The sequence below is a fragment of the Cryptotermes secundus genome, unplaced genomic scaffold (assembly GCF_002891405.2).
Source record: "Cryptotermes secundus unplaced genomic scaffold, Csec_1.0 scaffold1344, whole genome shotgun sequence".
Lineage (NCBI taxonomy): Eukaryota > Metazoa > Arthropoda > Insecta > Blattodea > Kalotermitidae > Cryptotermes > Cryptotermes secundus.
Window position 1 is genome coordinate 476878 of NW_019735580.1, and position 18106 is coordinate 494983.

The 18106-nt window shown below is 39.4% G+C and overlaps 1 protein-coding gene across 2 annotated transcripts in view; it reads left to right on the forward strand.

Annotated features, from left to right (window-relative positions):
• Nucleotides 1-1818: 1818 nt before the first annotated feature.
• The window catches only part of LOC111869692 (kinesin heavy chain), a 71919-nt gene continuing 55631 nt past the window's right edge, over nt 1819-18106 (forward strand). For both annotated transcript variants that reach the window (XM_023861388.2, XM_023861389.2), the window contains exons 1-3: nt 1819-2342; nt 7366-7453; nt 10271-10498. In XM_023861388.2, the coding sequence (XP_023717156.1) occupies nt 2187-2342; nt 7366-7453; nt 10271-10498 (472 nt within the window). In that variant the 5' untranslated portion in view covers nt 1819-2186. The remainder of the gene's footprint in view (nt 2343-7365; nt 7454-10270; nt 10499-18106) is intronic.

Here is an 18106-nt window from a genome sequence, read left to right on the forward strand (position 1 = left end):
GCATTACCCTTCTTCATGACAATGCGCCCCCCCACACTGCCAACTCTGTGAGGAATGCGCTACAGAGATTTGGTTGGGAAGTGCTTCAACATCCCCCTTACAGCCCAGATCATTCCCATTTTCACATTTTTGGGGACCTGGCATCGGTTTGCATTGGACGAAGACGTGTGTGGCTGGGTAAAGATGTGGTTCCGTAGACAGCCCATAAGCTTTTTCAAGGATGGGGTTGGCCGTCTTATATCCCAGTGGGATAAATGTACACATATTAACAGTTTTGGAGATTACTTTTGAGGTAAGAAATGTTCTTTAATATGTTTTGGCATCTGACCCATTTTCAATTGACTGCCCCTCATAAAAGACATTTACTGTAAGTATGTTTGTGTTATTAAATTCAGGATATATATACAAGCACACGTTTTCGGTGATTGAATCAAATAAATCAAACTTAGCGCTGCAATGACTGACGACCACCTTGGAGCAGTACTGAAAAAATTGATACAACGGGGACAGAGAGAAATGCCAGTATGTCAGTTGAGGGCATATATGCAGACGTTCTTCCTGTAAATTAACCCTTTAAAGCTCAGTGATTCTGTGTGTACCATCTGTCTTAACAAACTAAAACTGCCATATTTGTTTATACATAACAGCATCTATAGCGCTGCGGTGTTTTCACGGTACATTTCATGAAGAGAAAGCATCCGCACGTTCAAACCCCTATGTGAGGTCTTGCACGTATTCTGTACAAGACAATCTGCCAAAGGAAAAGGCTGAACGCTGTGATTACGGACAATAATAGCTAAGTCCACACACTAAGGGTAAATCACCTATCTACCTATCTATGGATCTACAGCCCATTTTTGGACCTTGGCCGCTTTTTTTTCGGTTTCTTTATTTTATACATAGTCAGTAGAGCTCCGTGGACTGGGGATCAGGCCCGTCGCAAGGCCGCTACCTACACACAAAACAACACAAACACAGAATAAACGCATACAGACAACCATGCCTTGAGTGGGATTCGAACCTACGAGCCCAGAGTTCGAGTGAACAAGACAGTTTATGCCCTAGACCATGCGGCCACTGTCATCGACAAGAGCGGAAGCATAGGTTTACATCATTTTAACATTAATTCTAGTTGGAAGTGAGTGGTCAGCTTCACGATCAGGCCGTATTATTCCCGGGGAACGAATCCACGTTGCTCTGTGGACAGGAGGCAGGAAGGGCCGCTCTGACCACAGCATGGAAAAGACAAATATTTTGCACCTGTTAGGAATCGAATCCTGATTTTTCGGTTGTCCAAGCAGTTGTCTAGACACTGTACCGGCTGAGGTATCTGGGTTTATTAGGTGCGCGCGCAAGCACGCACGTACATATATACACACACACACACGCGCGCGCGCGCACGCACGCACGTATATGCGCACACAGAGTAGGTGTATATATAAAAAAATATTTCTGATTGACAGTTATTTAAGAATATAACCGAAAATGCTATACTTGTGTTGCTGTCAAAGTACACTACTGTATTTGTGGGCGGGGCGCTGACTTTTTTTCCTGATCCAAAGGAATAATAAATAATACATAAAGTAGAACAGATTTGTGTAATTGTGAGTTATGTGAACAATGGTTTCAGATATTTGTAGCAAACATTTTTGGGCTTCAAGTGTGTTTCTTTGATATATTAAATAACTTGACCCCAACAACACTGAGACAGCCCACTCAAAAACCAAACCCAGAGCCAGGGCACGAAAGATCCTCGAAGATCAATAGCAGGCGCGCATGGCTTTGCGATGGAATGACGTCACGTATATACCGCTTCCCGTCGTGCCGCACCACGAATATATTGCGGTAGAGTGAGCAGTTTAGGTTTTAGAACGTTTTAACGGGTATTCAATACTTCATTCTCGTACAGTATCATATAGAACGTAATCAGGACTCTTTATAAACGCGGAATTAACTTTCATTTTATATTTTAAGGCGTAAATAACTGAATGTGACGATTTATTTTTCCGGTCAGCTGTTCCGGACTGGAACGGCCTCTTGCATACAGAAAATGGGAGCCATTTTGATGTAGCTTGTCAATGGCTTTAATGGGTTTTTTTCACGGCTTTATTATCATAATTTATGCACGGTTTTAAGTTCCCGAGAAATATACATTTTTAGTGTAAAGTGTTTTTAAAGTTATAAAAATGTCGGGTGAGCAACGTGAGCGTGAAATAGCTGCAGAAGACAGCATAAAAGTGGTCTGTCGATTTAGGCCTTTGAACGATTCCGAAGAAAAAGCAGGTTCAAAATTCATATGTAGATTTCCGTCTGGACCTGAGGATAATTGTATATCTATTGGGGTAAGTATACTGTAACCATCCCTTGATACAATTGTGCATGCTTGTGCCGTGCTGCTATTATTCGACCGGAAGATCTGACGTGTGCATTATTTTTAGTAATGACAGATGACATGCTCCTGGCCAGCCCCCTTACCGAATATTGTTAATTAATTTCGAAGATCACACTTTATAGGCTGATATGTTCTCGCAGTGATTCACAAGGGAAGGGGACCATATGACTGTGCAGTAAGTGGGTGGGTCCACCCCCATGTTGTGTATAGGCTATCAATACGCACCGACAATTTATTGCAGTGCCCGATATCAGCGCTATTAGTACTTTATTCCATTTAAGCTGATAATCATAATTCGCAAATTATACATTTTCTGCTGATTATAAGATAATTGTTGAAATTTAGAAATCCACTGTTGGTTAAATGTGTATCTCTCTTGTCTGTAACATTTTACGATGTGTCTTTCGTATTTTACTAGATATGCAGATAGAAGCAGAATGGCTCGCGATTTGTGCACATTCAGAATTTTATCCTAAACCGCCATCATGCTAGAATTCACATTAAAATTTAACTGAAATTCACAGAATTTTTCGTTGTAATTTTTACGTTAATATAGGACCCAACTTCCCTCAGAATATTCATAGTAAGAAGCAGAACTGGTAGAAGGATTTGTGAAAATTGTTTTAAATTTTCCACATAAAGGTATTTTGCTCATTAAGATAATTAACAACCCCCAAGAGTGGTCATACATTTGATATGTGAGATTATTTTTATTTCAAGTTGTTTTTAATATCGTATGAGAATACAAACAAAGTTATTTTTCCACTTAATTATGTAATTAAGCTGTAAAGGTACATTTTTTTCCCTGTGCTTGACTAATTAAGCACTATGCCATGAAGATGTATGGAGAGTGGATGTATAGATCCACATTTTCTAGACCTCTGCACTAGTTGGAGGTGAGTGGTTAGATTCACCCCTCTGCCACTTTTCCATCAGGGATAGAACCCTGGTATCCATTGAATAGGAGGCTTGGTGGGCCCTAGAGTTTGTCTAGATGTCATGGAGAAGAGAAACATCACTTTCCCCCCCACCAAGAAAACTCTTAGTTGTCCAACGTGTAGCCTAGTTGCTATACTCATTAAGCCATCATGGTCCCCATATGAATTGTATGTATCTCCATCGTCATTAGTCATTGTTTTCATGTATTCAGATCTGATGCAGGTAAGGCTAAAGTCTTGTGGGATGTGATGCTGTGTGTTTTAGTAGATAGATTCCAACATTTTGTAAGAACCTGCTGCCTCCATTGTCAGGGTAAATGAGTAGCAGTTTCCTTTAAAACATTGGTACCTATATGCTAAACTACATAGAGGCACATCCTGAGAAACTGTAATCTTAATATTCAGCACCTTCAGAATCACAAATTCCATGAATTTGATTACTCTATGGGTTTTGTCCAATACTCATTTTAAACCATTTCTGTGCATTTACTCTCAAAAGAGAGGTGTGTAATTAATATGAATGAATGTATGAGGGGTGGGCCTTCTATTGTTCTTTATGTAATTAATAACTACAGATAGGTTATTTGAGAGCCTGCCACTGATTTTTAAGCCATTCAGACAGAATTTCCACATGCTGTTTTGTGTCAGATCAGTTTGTACTAATGGCATGGTCAGTAAACCAATAACCTCAACACATAATTTCTCTTCATTATCACCCCAATAAATCGCTGAACAGCTAGTGTGAAGCAAGCCCATGTGTTATATGCTGGCCCCACTCATAAACCCTGAACTTCATGTTGCTACTGCCATTCATCTGTGCTGTAAGCAGTCATGACTCAGTCATGTTATTTCCTATGTCAGCATGCCATATGTGAGTTGCACATTGGAGCAACAGACATTCTTATATGAGACCTATGTGAAAAGTGGTAGTGTAAGAAAAGTAAGGAGCAGTTTGGTTGTAAATTTAAAACATTACAGCTCCAAATATAAGCTCTTTATACAGTCATAAATAAATCTTGACAGACAAGGTTGTTATTGTACAAAAAATAATGAATAAAGTTGCTGAGTGCTTGCTGGAGAGAAATTGGATAAAATTGGTACTAGACATAAAAATGTTCCTCTAGAATCCCCCACATGCCTTACACAAGAGACAGGAACTTGAAGTTTAAAGTATAACGTTTTTTCTCGTATGAAAAAGGAACTTCCTTATCTGATTGTGGACTTTGTGTGGAGGTGCAAGGAATGTGTTTGTAACAACAGGGACCATTTTTGTGGGATCTTTTGTGATCTGGGTTAGTTTTGTGTGTGATTTGTTGACCTGTGAACATGTCAGTTTGCTACAGTTTGGAACAGGTTTGGAAGGAGTTAATGCAAGGAAATTGTTGCTCTTCGTCTGGACTGGCTGAATGATATTCAAGCAGGCTTTCAAATAACTTTCCTATATAAGGAGCAATGGAATGTTAAAATGTTTTCTGTCTGAACTATATTTAATTATCTGTATATAGTAAACCCATGCTAATATGAAGTAAACGGGTGAGAGGTCATACGGATTAAGTGATAATCCTGATTAGTGAAGCAGAAAGGTAGTCCTAAAAGACAGAAAAAAAGTAGAACACAAATAAATTAAAATTTAATGATATAAGTAGTGCTGATGAAAAGTAATAACAAAATATCACTGTAGAGCTTTTGTTTAAAAACTGTAAAAAACAATACATTTATTCATAAGTGGAAGACTCATACAAAAGTAATGAAAATTTCAAGACAACCAACCCCAGTCACAATAAAGATAGACCAAAAACAACTGGAGAATGTGGAATGTTTTAAATATTTGGGTAGCTTGTTAACAGATGATGGAAGGTGTACTTGTGAAATTAAATCTAGGATTGCCATGGAAAAAGCTGCATTTAGCAAGAAGAAGAATCTTTTTACCAGCAAATTGGACTTAAATTTGAGAAAGAAACTAGTGAAATGCTACATTTGGAGCATTGCTTTGTATGGGGCTGAAACTTGGACACGTAGGGCAGTAGATCAGAAGCACCTGGAAAGCTTCAAAATGTGGTGTTGGAGAAGGATGGAGAAGATCAGTTGGACTGATTATGTGAGAAATGAAGAAGTGTTATTTAGAGTCAGTGAGCAGAGGAATATCCTACACGAAATAAGAAAATGGAAGGCTAATTGGATTGGTCATATCTTACGTGGTAACTACCTTCTGAAAGAAGTTATTGAAGGAAAGGTAGAGGGGCGGATAGAAGTGACCAGAAGACGAGGAAGAAGACGTAAGAAGATGCTGGATGACCTTGGGGACAGAAGAGGATATTTTCATTTGAAGGAGAAAGCTCTAGATCGCATCAAGTGGAGGAACTGTTTTGGAAGAGACTGTGGACCTGTCGTCTTGACAGATTACTGATGAATGAATGAGAATCATGTGTGGGTCTATATAACTTAATGCAGCAATCAGAAGATACCAGTGCAATTTCATACCTTATTTGTTATATGTGTAATGTAGAAAGCCCATGTTCTTATACTTCCCATAAACAAAATGTGAGGGCTGGCATACATTTCAGTCTTCTTTTATGTGTAAAAGATTTATTCATGGCCTTCTTCCATCTCTGAAGATCCTCTGAACCATTTGTGAGCCATTTTAAACTTTCAGAGATCCATACATTTGTTTCACATATGATGAATCTCTTGATGTGTGAAGAAATTACATAATTCTCTCATCATAATTTGAGAATTTTTTTATTGCTAGTGGAGTGGGACTAGGTCCCTTGTACTGCGGCCACTTCTGGCCTATTGTACCAGCCCCAGATGATAGGTGAGGGTGATTGTGGAGCAATTGGTGGAATGAAGATTAGCAGGGGAAACTGAAGTACTCGGAGAAAACCTGCCCCAGCTCCACTTTGTCCACTACAAATCCCACTTGACCAGACCCGGGATTGAACCTGGGCCGCCGTGGTGGGAAGCCAGCGACTAACCACATGAGCTATGGCGCGGTAATTTGAGAATAAGTCGTACTTTATTTCATCTGGATGAATATGACCTAATTGGCCACCTAGATGAGGTTTCAACTCCATATGTCATTGAGTTTTAAGATGACCTTTTGACCTTCTGGGATGTGGTACTGTTTGATAGACTACCATACTACACAGTATCACATTTCAGAAGACCATAATCTTAGTATAGAGACCCTTCTTTGTGTCTCTGTATATTTATGAGATAAATATAAGATTGTTTTATTTGGAAAGGCCATTACTAACTTTTTCCTTTGTATACTCATTCTGATATTTGCAAAGAGAGCACAATTGTCTGAAGTAAATTAATGTAAATGATACAAACTCCGTACCAAGTGCAAACAATATATATTATATGTCTTTGGTCTTGTTCTCTTCCACACTACATGTTTCGGCCTCTATCGGCCATCATCAGGTGTATACTCTTAACGTTGCTGCTACACTGAACCCAGTCTAAAATTTAACATTTAAAAACACATTGTTATTTTCTTCATATTATCAACATCTACCTCGTTGATATGTGTCTGGTATGTAGATTATATTGCACACGTCAAATTTGATTTTCCTGTAGTAGCACTATAAAATCTTTAGTTATGATTTTAAAATCCTTTAAAATTTCTCTAAATTTTAAATTTAAAATTTAAAATTGTTAGGGTTACTCGCCCTATGTCTAAAGTGCTGGAGCGGCTAGTTCTTGTTTCCACACTGTACAGGTGTTATTCAGTGTAGTCTTCCTGTGTGCGTGCCGCTGCTTGTCTTTACTACGTGTATAATATTGTAAATTAATGTAAACTTCATATTGCGATAGTCTGGTGTATGGTTACTAATGTTGTTAGAAACATACTACCTACATCCACTGGCAGATACTTTTAGCATTTATAACTCATTCCTTTATGTCAGTATTCTTAAGTGTGGTTGTTAAAATTAGTGGAAACTTTGTGGTCCTGATTGTTCTGTGTAAGTTTTTTGTTCTTGGAGGTAACTCTTGACTCAAAGTAAATATTTATCTCGATTTCCTTTACAGAGCAAGGTGTTTCTTTTTGACAAAGTCTTCAAACCAAGTGCAACACAAGAGAAAGTTTACAATGAGGCTGCAAAATCGATTGTCTCGGGTGAGTGGGCATGCTATTTTGTGCACAGATTTTTATTTCTATTAATAGAATTCTATCCAGGTTTATTATTTACTCTACATTTCTTATGCAGTTTATGACATTTGATGTGCATTTCATGAGTTGCACCATGGAACTAAGGGTTGACACAAAGGATCTCAGCAATAACTACATCCTCATCCCATTAATTTTGTAGCAGAATTCTGCCTATCTACATGTGTAGCCATTTTCTCTTTCCTTTTCACAGTGTCAAGGCTTCATTGCAACCAGTTTTAATTTTTTCCTTTTGGAATGTTGTGATGGCTTTGGGACATTCTGTTAAGATGGAATTGGCTACTGTGATGACTTTGAAAGACAACTGGTTTACCTACTGGGCAACAAATATAGGAGTCTATATATGCATTTTATAATAATTCTGATAATTTTTGACAGAACTGTTTAACCAGAATGAAACAAATCAAATTCAGCGGATAAACTGTTCTTGACAAAGTAATGTGCCAGCATATGGTAACATTGCAGCAGTGGTCTGTTAAGAATTATGGTAATATAGGCAGTTTACCAATGGAATGATAGGTATAATATTAAAAGAACTGTGGAGTCCTTGGGGAGTTGAATCACTGCAACTTCCTTCTCTCCATGTTGCTTGTATTACAAATCAGCCTTTGGATAACAATAGGATATACAGTGAGTGATGACGATGGTGTTATATGCTCTGTATGTCAAAAACATATTAGTGAAAGGATGCAAATTGAAACATTGTGACCCGTAGACCTGGTATAAGATTTTCGTCTCATTAAGAATTTAATTTATCAATCATCTTACCATAGGATACTGTACAGTCTAGGTACTGATAAAAGTGTCCCTCAGAAAGTAGTAGATATTTCAGTTTGAGGCGTGGAGAGTGACTAATGAAGGTAAGACACTGCTTGAATGAGCTTAGGTCAATTTGCCCTGTATTGATGAATGTTATTTGGTTTAGTAAACAAGAGCTACAGTATGTATCATATAGAGTCCTTTGAGCAATTCAGACACTTAAATGTTCTTGGCACTGCATATTTTACCTAGTGAAGGCCACTAAACATGCCCATATAAAGAGAAGATTGAGTATGAGGGGCCATAAAAACCAGCCCTCTCACCACGACCTTCAGTGATCTATTGTTCTTCCCTTTTGGATTAACCCTTTATTAATCCTACACTTCGAATGAAATGTAGGACTTTATTTATGGGGGCATCATAAAAGTCACTTGGTTCCATGAAGAATTGACCGAGGTGGCGATTAAAGAGAACATTAGTCTTTCCTGTTATTCCAAGTATGCTTTCAAAACTTTATGCAAACATTAATTCCTTTTGGGATGCTTGAATTATTTTTTCTTCTGTTGCATGTAACGAGTTACATGCAGTACACCTGCCATAGCAATGTACAGACGTCCCAGCACATGACTAAGTACTTAGCCCACATAGTAAATTATCTTGACAAGAAACTGAAGTATTTCTGTGTATTACACTTACTGTTGAATAAGTTACTCTTAACTAAAAAGTGGTGATAGTTGTAGATTAAAAAAAATATGTGGGGAAAAATAAATTGAACAGGACTATCAAGTTGTGTCTGGCTAATTCACAGTTATGAGTTTCAAGTCTGGAGACAAGTGAAGAAAGGGAATGTTGATGTCACTGGGGTTAAGCTTATTGCTAGTGGGGGTAAAGGCAATATTTTGTATAAAGCATTATAATGTGTGTACTGGGGTTGCTTGTAGAATGTGTTTAGTATCAGTTTGGGTTGATGAAGGAAGGTAACATTAATTATCAGTTTTTATAAATCACAATTCAAAACATATTTGCAGTCCATCAACAGAGAACGATCATATATATTTTAATAATCAATCTTGTTTTTTATATGGTTAATTAAATTTATTATGGTTTATGTTTAATTTACAGCGTTAAGGGGTTGAAAATATCAGACTGTTAATATACACAGGAATAGTAATTGAAGGAAAGAGATCAATGATTTTGTAAAAAACGTAACAAGAATGTTCAGCAAGCATAGGTGTCCAGTTGTGTAATTTTTGTGGACAAAGGAAAAAAGATTAACAAAGCAATAACTAAAGAGATACATTTTAAGAATTTTCTAATTTGAGAAGAAGAATTTCTGTATTTAGTGTGCATATGTGCATGCATGTGTGTCATAGAAAAACAATTGCCAAATGAAAAATACTATCTTTGAAGCTCAGGTATTTTGCTATATTTAACTGTAGGAAGCTACATTTCAGTGATTTTTATTATATGTGCCACTGTAAATAAATAAGGACAGAGAAGACATTTATGGAGATAATATGCATATTGCTTAGACTTTCAGTAAAGGATTTGTTATAGTTCCCCCCCCCCTGTATATGTCTACATTATTTATTAGTTGTGAATTTTACTGTAGAAATGGTTTGTAGGTAGAGTGGAGATAAGAATTTACCAGAAAGTAAAACTCACTGTGGCAGAAACAGGACAGAAGATTGAAAGAGTAATGTTTGAATGATTGTATGTTATTGTGCATAGATTCTGATGGTAATAATTTTTCTTTCATGTAATAGATATTCTGATGCTGCCTTATTTATTCATTGCTCAGCTGATTCAGTCCTCCTTTGATGAAGAAGGTTCTGGATTCAATTTGCAGCCCTCTTGTCTAACTGTATCCATCTGTGCAATGTTGCGTTTGCTTAATTGTGTGTTGAGAAGGCTGTTGACCCTGATAGGAAGTGGACATTTGAGGAAATGCCAGTCTGAGAGAAGACTGTATAGAGAAAGCTTACTAATTGTAAATATTTGTTACAGATGTGCTATCTGGTTTCAATGGCACCATTTTTGCTTATGGGCAGACATCATCAGGCAAAACGCACACGATGGAAGGTGTGATCGGTGACCCTGTGAAACAGGGTATCATTCCAAGGATAGTGAATGACATCTTCAACCACATTTATGCAATGGAGGAAAATCTGGAGTTCCATATCAAGGTGTCTTACTTTGAGATCTATATGGACAAAATCAGGGATCTCTTAGATGGTAGGTGCCATTTGTTTACACTGCATCTGTTTCGCAGGAAGAAAATGAAGTAAAATGGAGTGGAACCAGATGAGTTGGTTTTGTGTTTATGTCTGGAAAGGTGTGAGTACAACAGTGTAAACACTGTGCCAAAATAAAGAATGTGCAGCTGCATGATATTGACACTTCATAGAAATTATTTTTATAATAATGAATGCTGAGGTGTTGAGGTTTTGGCTCTTGGTGAAGTTACAAACTTATGTGAAGTAAGGGAGCCATTGCAAGGCAGTGTCAACCAAAACACATTTCCACAGCAATAAATTGAAACCCTATGTCTAGTCATACATGACATCTGGTGTCACAAGAGAGTTTTTTGTGGGCTGATTGAATCAGATTGAATTGTTGGACCTATTTTATTGTGCATCATTGGGTTGGAACCTGCATGATGTCATAGCTCACTATGGCGCTCTCGAACGTTTTGTAGCCATATTAGGTTGGGATGGCTGGAAGCCAAGATAGATGCTGATAAAGTAAAGATAGAGACCAAGATGAAGGCCTGCCTAGAAGCAGTGGAGGCCCATCTAGAAAAGATGGAGGCCACAGTAAAGGCTGGCCAGGAACAAATGAGCCAAAATTAGGACTGGCATGGAAGAAATGAAGGCCACGGTGAGGCCCAGCCAAGAAAAAATGGAGGCCAGTCACGAAAAGATAAAGGCTGTACTCTTCTCCAAGTATAATGAGAATTATGAAGTCAAGGAGGATGAGGTCGACAGGGCATGTAGCACAAATGGGAGAGAAGAGGAATGCATATAGGATATCGGTGGGAAAGCCAGAAGGAAAGAGACCACTGGGAAGACCAAGGCGTATGTGGGTGGACAATATTAAAATGGACCTGAGAGAGATAGGATGGGATGGTATGGATTGGATTGATCTAGCTCAGGATAGGGACCAGTGGAGGGCTCTTGTGAACATGGTAATGAACCTTCAGGTTCCATAAAATGCTGGGAAATTCTTGAGTAGCTGCAGATTTGGTGGCTCCTCAAGAAGGACCTAGCTCCATAAGTAAGAAAGCTAAGCAGAGCACTATAAATGGGCACCGCGCATAAAGCAGTGTACGTCTTACCGCCTTGCATTGCACGGCTTCTTATATTCCATATGGAGACCCCATAGGATCAACATATGGGGAGAGTATTGAGGCAACTGAGGACCAATTTGGGAACCAACACTTGGCTGTAGGTTACTGCAGTACACTGAAAACATGGCCCCAAGACAATGGTCAGTCCCTGCAGGAGTTTGCCACTGCCATTGAACAGTTGACCCACTGTGCCTTCCTTGCACTACATGAGGACCACTTTCATAGGGGACCAGGCAGGGCTTTCAGGGATGGGTGGGAGTTGAGGCATTAAAAAGCAGTTACATCGTGGAAGTGAGAGGACGGTCAGCAAGGCCTTCAGACAGACCACCGAGCTGGAAGTCATAGAGCTAGCATTCATGTTTTTCTTCAGGCTTTGGAAAATGAGCAACAGGGCATTGTGGAGGAGACTACTGACAGCTTATGTGCCAGCACCATAGGAACACTTGCCAGTTTTGAAAGTTCCCCCCCCCATGAATCCAGAGGAAGAAGTGTCAACCCCAGCATGACTTTGAGGTGCCGTTTGTGAGGATGATCACAGATGTCATAGTCACATCCTCTCGGAGATGGAGAAGTGGTGATACACCTGTAAGCTAATCAGGACAAGCAGCCAGAAGGAGGGAGCAGTGTCACATGACAGCCAGAAAAGACAATCATTGCTAGGCAGTGGCAACCAAAACATGCAGTAACAAATCAGCACATGATAATAAAGGAAGTTGGGGACTCAATGTGGAAAAATAGAGAAGTTTTGGGAAACTGTGTTTTCTAAGTGGTCCATAGTGATGTTGTATAAGAAGGACAACTACTAGGTTGTTCCAATATGACCGGGACTGATTTGTGTGTAAACAAGCCGCACTGCGCAGCAGCTGTGCAACCTTGAGAGAGTGAAGCCACAACCTCCACCCTCCCTCCTGTTAGGGTTAGAACCTGTTCAGTCCTGTCTGGAAGTTGCTAGAGTGATGAGTGAACAGAAGGTACCGCGGAGCATGGAACAACGCATTGTGATCAAATTCCTCGTTTGAGAAAATGTCCCGTCCGCTGAAATTCACCACAGACTCCAACAACAGTATGGGGAAGAGTGTCTCTCACAGACCCGTGTGTTTGAATGGTGTATGTAAGTGCTTCAGAGAGGGCTGAGAGTGCGTGGAGAACGAACCACATGATCGTCGGCTGCCAACATCCGTCACCAAGCCAAACATTGGTCGTGCAGACGCACTTATTTGTGAGAATAGGCCCATCACTATCAAGGAACTTGGAGCAGTGCTGTCCATCAGTGTTGGTAGTGTAAAAGAAATCATGAAATACCACCTGCACTATCGCAAGGTGAATGCACGGTGGATACCACGCACTTTGATGGACGTGAACAAAATGGTGCGCATGCAAGTTGCCAGTCGTCTCCTACAGCAGTTTGAAGATGAAGGTGATTCATTTTTGAAGTCTGTAGTGACCACCGATGAAGCGTGGGTGCACTACTTCATTCCCGAGTCCCAGCAATTATCATGCGAGTGGCGGTTTACCAGTTCTCCCAAACCCAAGAGAGCGCGGAGGAGCCGTTTGGCAGGAAAAGTGACGGCAACGTTCTTCTGGGACTGGCAGGGGGTTATCCATGTAGACTTTCTGATAGATGCCAGAACAATCAATGCAGCTTATTACTCAGACCTCCTGGCAACAGACATGAAGGAAAAGATCCGATCCAAGCGGAAGAGAGGTGGAAAGTGGGTAGCCTTCCTTCAAGACAATGCACGCCCCCATACGGCCAAAACAACAATGGAATCCCTCCAGAAATTGAAATGGAACCTTCTGACATATCCGCCGTACAGTCCCGATTTGGCACCAAGTGATTTCTACCTGTTCAGAAGGCTCAAATCAGACTTGCAAGGCATGTGGTTTGTGGACAGTGTCGCCGTCATCCAGAATGTTCGGGAGTGGATACGCCACCAACCACAAAACTTTTGAAAAGGGCATCAGGATGCTTCCAGAACGTTGGAAAAAATGTGTTGAATCTGGAGGGGAGTATGTTGAAGACTGACATGTGCAACTAAGTGTTTGGCAATTTTGGTTTAAAAATAAAAATCAGTCCCGGTCATATTTGAACCACCTTGTAGTTAAGCCTGTGAGTCGACAGTGATGCCTAGGAGGCCATGAGAGTTAGCTGCAAGCCAGCCACCACCCAGTGAGACATGGGCACAGAGGCTGAAGAATCCCCCACGGTTAAAAGCGGTAATTTAGTGATGGCTAGTGAAGGATGTAACCAAGCAGCGACTAGTGAAGATGAAGGAACTTTATGTCTGCTGTAGCTACTGTGATCTTTGGAGTGTGTAAATGAGTGAGACTGTTATAGTTATGAGTTATAGACGTTCACTAAATCCAATTATAAGTCCAAACACCATGTATAGTCACACATGAACACATAAATTATGCTAAACAAACTTACATTGCTGTCTTAAATACATACTTTAGTTTTGTACATAATTATATTCATGATTATGTTAAGATTATATTAAATTTTAGAGATGCTTGCTGCTATTCCCTTTGGATTAATTTATCTATCAGATAAATATGTTTGTGGGCATGGAACTTAGTCTGTCACCCAAAAGGGAGGGTTGAGGGTGTTTTGAGAGTGAAGAACCAAAGAGAATGTTTCGACTCAAGACAGCAGTATGAAAAGTTTTGTAATGAAGAGTTCTATCTTCTGGGATATAATGCTGTGTAGTGTATTGAAAAGTATATCCCAGGAGACAGGACTGTGTATATCCATCACTGTGAGAACCTTAGATCCTGCAGTTACATAATGATATTTTCCTAATTTAATTTTAAATATTTTCAATGTTCCCAAGCTAATTATCCCAGCTGAAGTTCTTCATTTTAGCACTGTTATTGATTCTCCCTCATAGAAATCTTCCCAACCAGAGGTTTCACTGAATTTTCAAAGGTGTTGTAATTTTACATCTTTCATTTGTTATGATGCATATTGATTGCAGATACAAATAAATTGTTGATGGAAGTAGTCAGCAGTAGAGATAATACACTAATTAGAATTATAAAATATTTCTCATCCTATTTCATTGAAGATACACCGTAGAAATATGTTTGTTTTCAATAACAGTCATAGAATTCATATGTGTTCCAATTTTTTGTATGAGCCATAATTGTGAAATTTGGTAAGTTATATTTGATGTAGTATAAAATGTAGGTTATGGTTTTTTAAAAGGAAAATGAACATGACAGCACTGGGTCTACAAACACCAGTTTATTTATAACCAATTAACCAGACTGGACATGTTCAGTTGAAGAATCTGAGTAAGTTTTGTTTCCATGGGTTATTGTAGAGCTCTCTGATTAAGTAAAATGTTGCCGGACAGTGAGTCTGTTGGATTAAAGAAAGTCAAGTCAGCTGAAAGAAGTTCTAATGGCCAGTGGCTGGATTTACCCTCTAGATTTTTAATAAAATATGGAACTGATTGCATATATGTAGTCTGAGAGAGAAAGTAGGGAACAAAATGAATAATATAAAACACGTTTTAAAAATGGATGGAAATGGGCTCTCAAAGATGGTGTTAAAATTGGAAACTGGAAGGATCTAGAAATACAGGAAAGCCCTAGGTGAGATGATTCAGTTGAAGATGGCACAGGCCAGAGGACTATACACATGGAGCAGAAGAAGAAGTTGACATGTTAACATGGTACATTAACATGCTAGACCACGTTTTTTATATTAAAGCAAATGTGGTATCATGCTGTATGAAGTGAATGAGTTTGGCAGGTCATGTAGTATGTAGGTCATACCGAAAGTCATGAGCTACTTTTTTTTTGCATGCAACCTGGGAACAGCAGACGAAAGAGAGTACGGTGGTAGGTGGAACCAGCTGTTGTGTTAACCTTGAGTGTCTTGTGATGTCAATAGCTTGCATCATGTGACCAGTATCACTCCTAAAGATGGCCGACAAAGATATGTTATTTTGCCAGTGTGCTGCCATCGAATTTCTTGTGAAAGAGGAAATCCCTCCTGCAGAAATTCATAAGAGACTTCAGTGTGCTTATGGAAGTGTGTGCATGGGTGCGAGCAGTGTTCGAAGATGGGTGAAACATTTTAAAGATGGGAACACCAGCATTGAAGATAAGCCTCGGAGCGATCATCCTCGAACAGCTTCAACTGAATGCAGCAAGGAAAGAATGGACGAGATCATTCAAGATGACGGGTGTGTGACTGTGAACACAATAGCCCGAAAACTTGAAATACGGCACAGTGCACTACAGGAGATGATTGAAAGCTTGGGCTGTAGGAAAGTTCGTGCTTGTTGGGTCCTGCGGTTATTGACCGAAGACCACAAATGTCAGCGAAAAGCCATCACCTCAGAAATGCTGCAGAGATATCGACACGAAGGCGATGATTTTTTGCTCTGTATCGTGACAGGTGACGAAAGCTGGTTTCACCATTTCGAGCCTGAAACGAAATGGCAGAGTATGGAATGGCACCATTTGCATTCTCCATCAGAAAAGAAGACAGAGGCAAAGACAGTGCCATCAACTGCGAAGGTGATGGGCACAGTCTTCTGGGATGCAGAGGGGTTTATTCTGGCCGAATTTCTGGAACCTGGCCAAACCATCAATGCTGCTCGTTATGTCCAGACGGTGCACAAGCTCCATTGTGCATTGTGCAATAAACGTCCAGGACGAAACATCATCATCCTGCATGACAACGCTCGCCCCCATGCCACTTGCCTCACATTGGAAGCAATTGCAAAGATGGGGTGGGAAGTTCTTCCACACCCCTCCTATAGTCATGATCTGGCACCCTCCATCTACCATCTTTTCGGATTTGTGAAGGATCAGCTGTGTGGGCAACGTTTTGAGACAAGGGAGGCAATTCAGAAAGCAGTGCGTCAGTGTCTTCAGATGGCTGGAACAGAATTTTACAGAAGGGGAATTTTCAAACTCCCAGAACACAGGGAGAAATGTGTACAAAGAAGTGGCAATTATGTGGAAAAATAAAGAAAGGTCTGTAGATTGAGGTGGTGTATTTGGTTTGTCAATAATAAAGCATGTTACTTTACAAAAAATTGTTGCTCATGACTTTCAGTATGACCCTCGTATATATGGAAGACGTGAGAAATGCACGTAACATTTTAGTTGGGCAACCTGAAAGGAAGAACTTTCCTGTGAGATGTAGATGTAGAGGGGAAGATAATAGTATGATGGACCTTACAGCAACAGAATATGAAGGTATGGGTTGGACTTATTTGGTTCAGGAAAGGGTTTATTGCTGGGCATTTGTGAACAAGCAGAAGGCAGGATATTCCTCAACTACTTGAACAACTCTTTGTCTTGTGAAGAACACTGCTCAATGGAATTAATTAGAGAATGAATTCAGTAATTCATGCCAATGACAGGTGTTTCAGATATTGTCTATTGCTACTTTGAACCTTTTAGAATGTAAAAACTCGTGAACTGAGCTATGCGATAATAATATTAATTTGAAAATATTTATGCCTGACTCCTTTAGCAAGTATTTGTTAGCACTTTTCAAATTTTGTAATAAAAACCTTCAACTTCAAGAGTGGAGATGGAGTTAATATCATTAAACAAGCACTAATGAGCTGCTAGACAGCAGATGGTGTTATTTGTTGATGCACTGCCTTTCTACTATGTGTGATCACTGTATCGATTTCTGGCTTTCCTACTTCGTAAGCTGTGACAGATTGCAGCCATATCATGAAGTGAACCTGATGAGTTGGCATTGATGATGAGGGAAAGGGTCATTATACCTCTTGTGTGATGTTACATGTGATTCTGTGCTGTGCAGGACTCCTTTGTGCAGTGTATGGATAATTTTATGCTAAAGCTCAAGTAATTTTATATGAACTTATGAAATGGAATTCTGCTAGGAAGAAATTCAGAAGAAAGTTGGTCACAGTTTGAGTTCCCTGCAGAAACAATATTCAGAACCTTCTTGATAAAGTAAGAACCACTGATGTATTGGTAGGGAGGGAACTGAAACATCAGCATTGAGTATTAAGAGAAGAAAAGCTTGTCAGCAGTGGAGGTCAGCTTGAACATTTGTCTCAAAGTCTCCTTAAGTGAATGGGGGTGAGTCAAATGAAAACCATAAAAAGTTTTTTTCTCTGTTTGTCCGCATTATACTGCGACCTATAGGGTACTCTTTATAGCATTGGTAACATGTCTGCCAACTTATAGGACAATGGTTATATTTCGAATTTTTATCTCAGTTTTATGGTTTTCATATGACTCACCTACATAGTTCATGAGAAGCAGGAGTATCAGAACGGACCTCACAAACTTTTTAAATTTATTGAAACTATGTCCTTATGGTCACACTTTTGCAGCCGTATTTTATTTCTGTATCCGGTATCTGAAGTCCATGATGGCTAACTTGATCTCAGGGTAACATTATTTTTCAAGCTAGGCATTGTTTTAGTTGAATGAACATGTAAATGTACAAATAACAGACACTGGAGTGCAGGCAATCCATTTCTTAT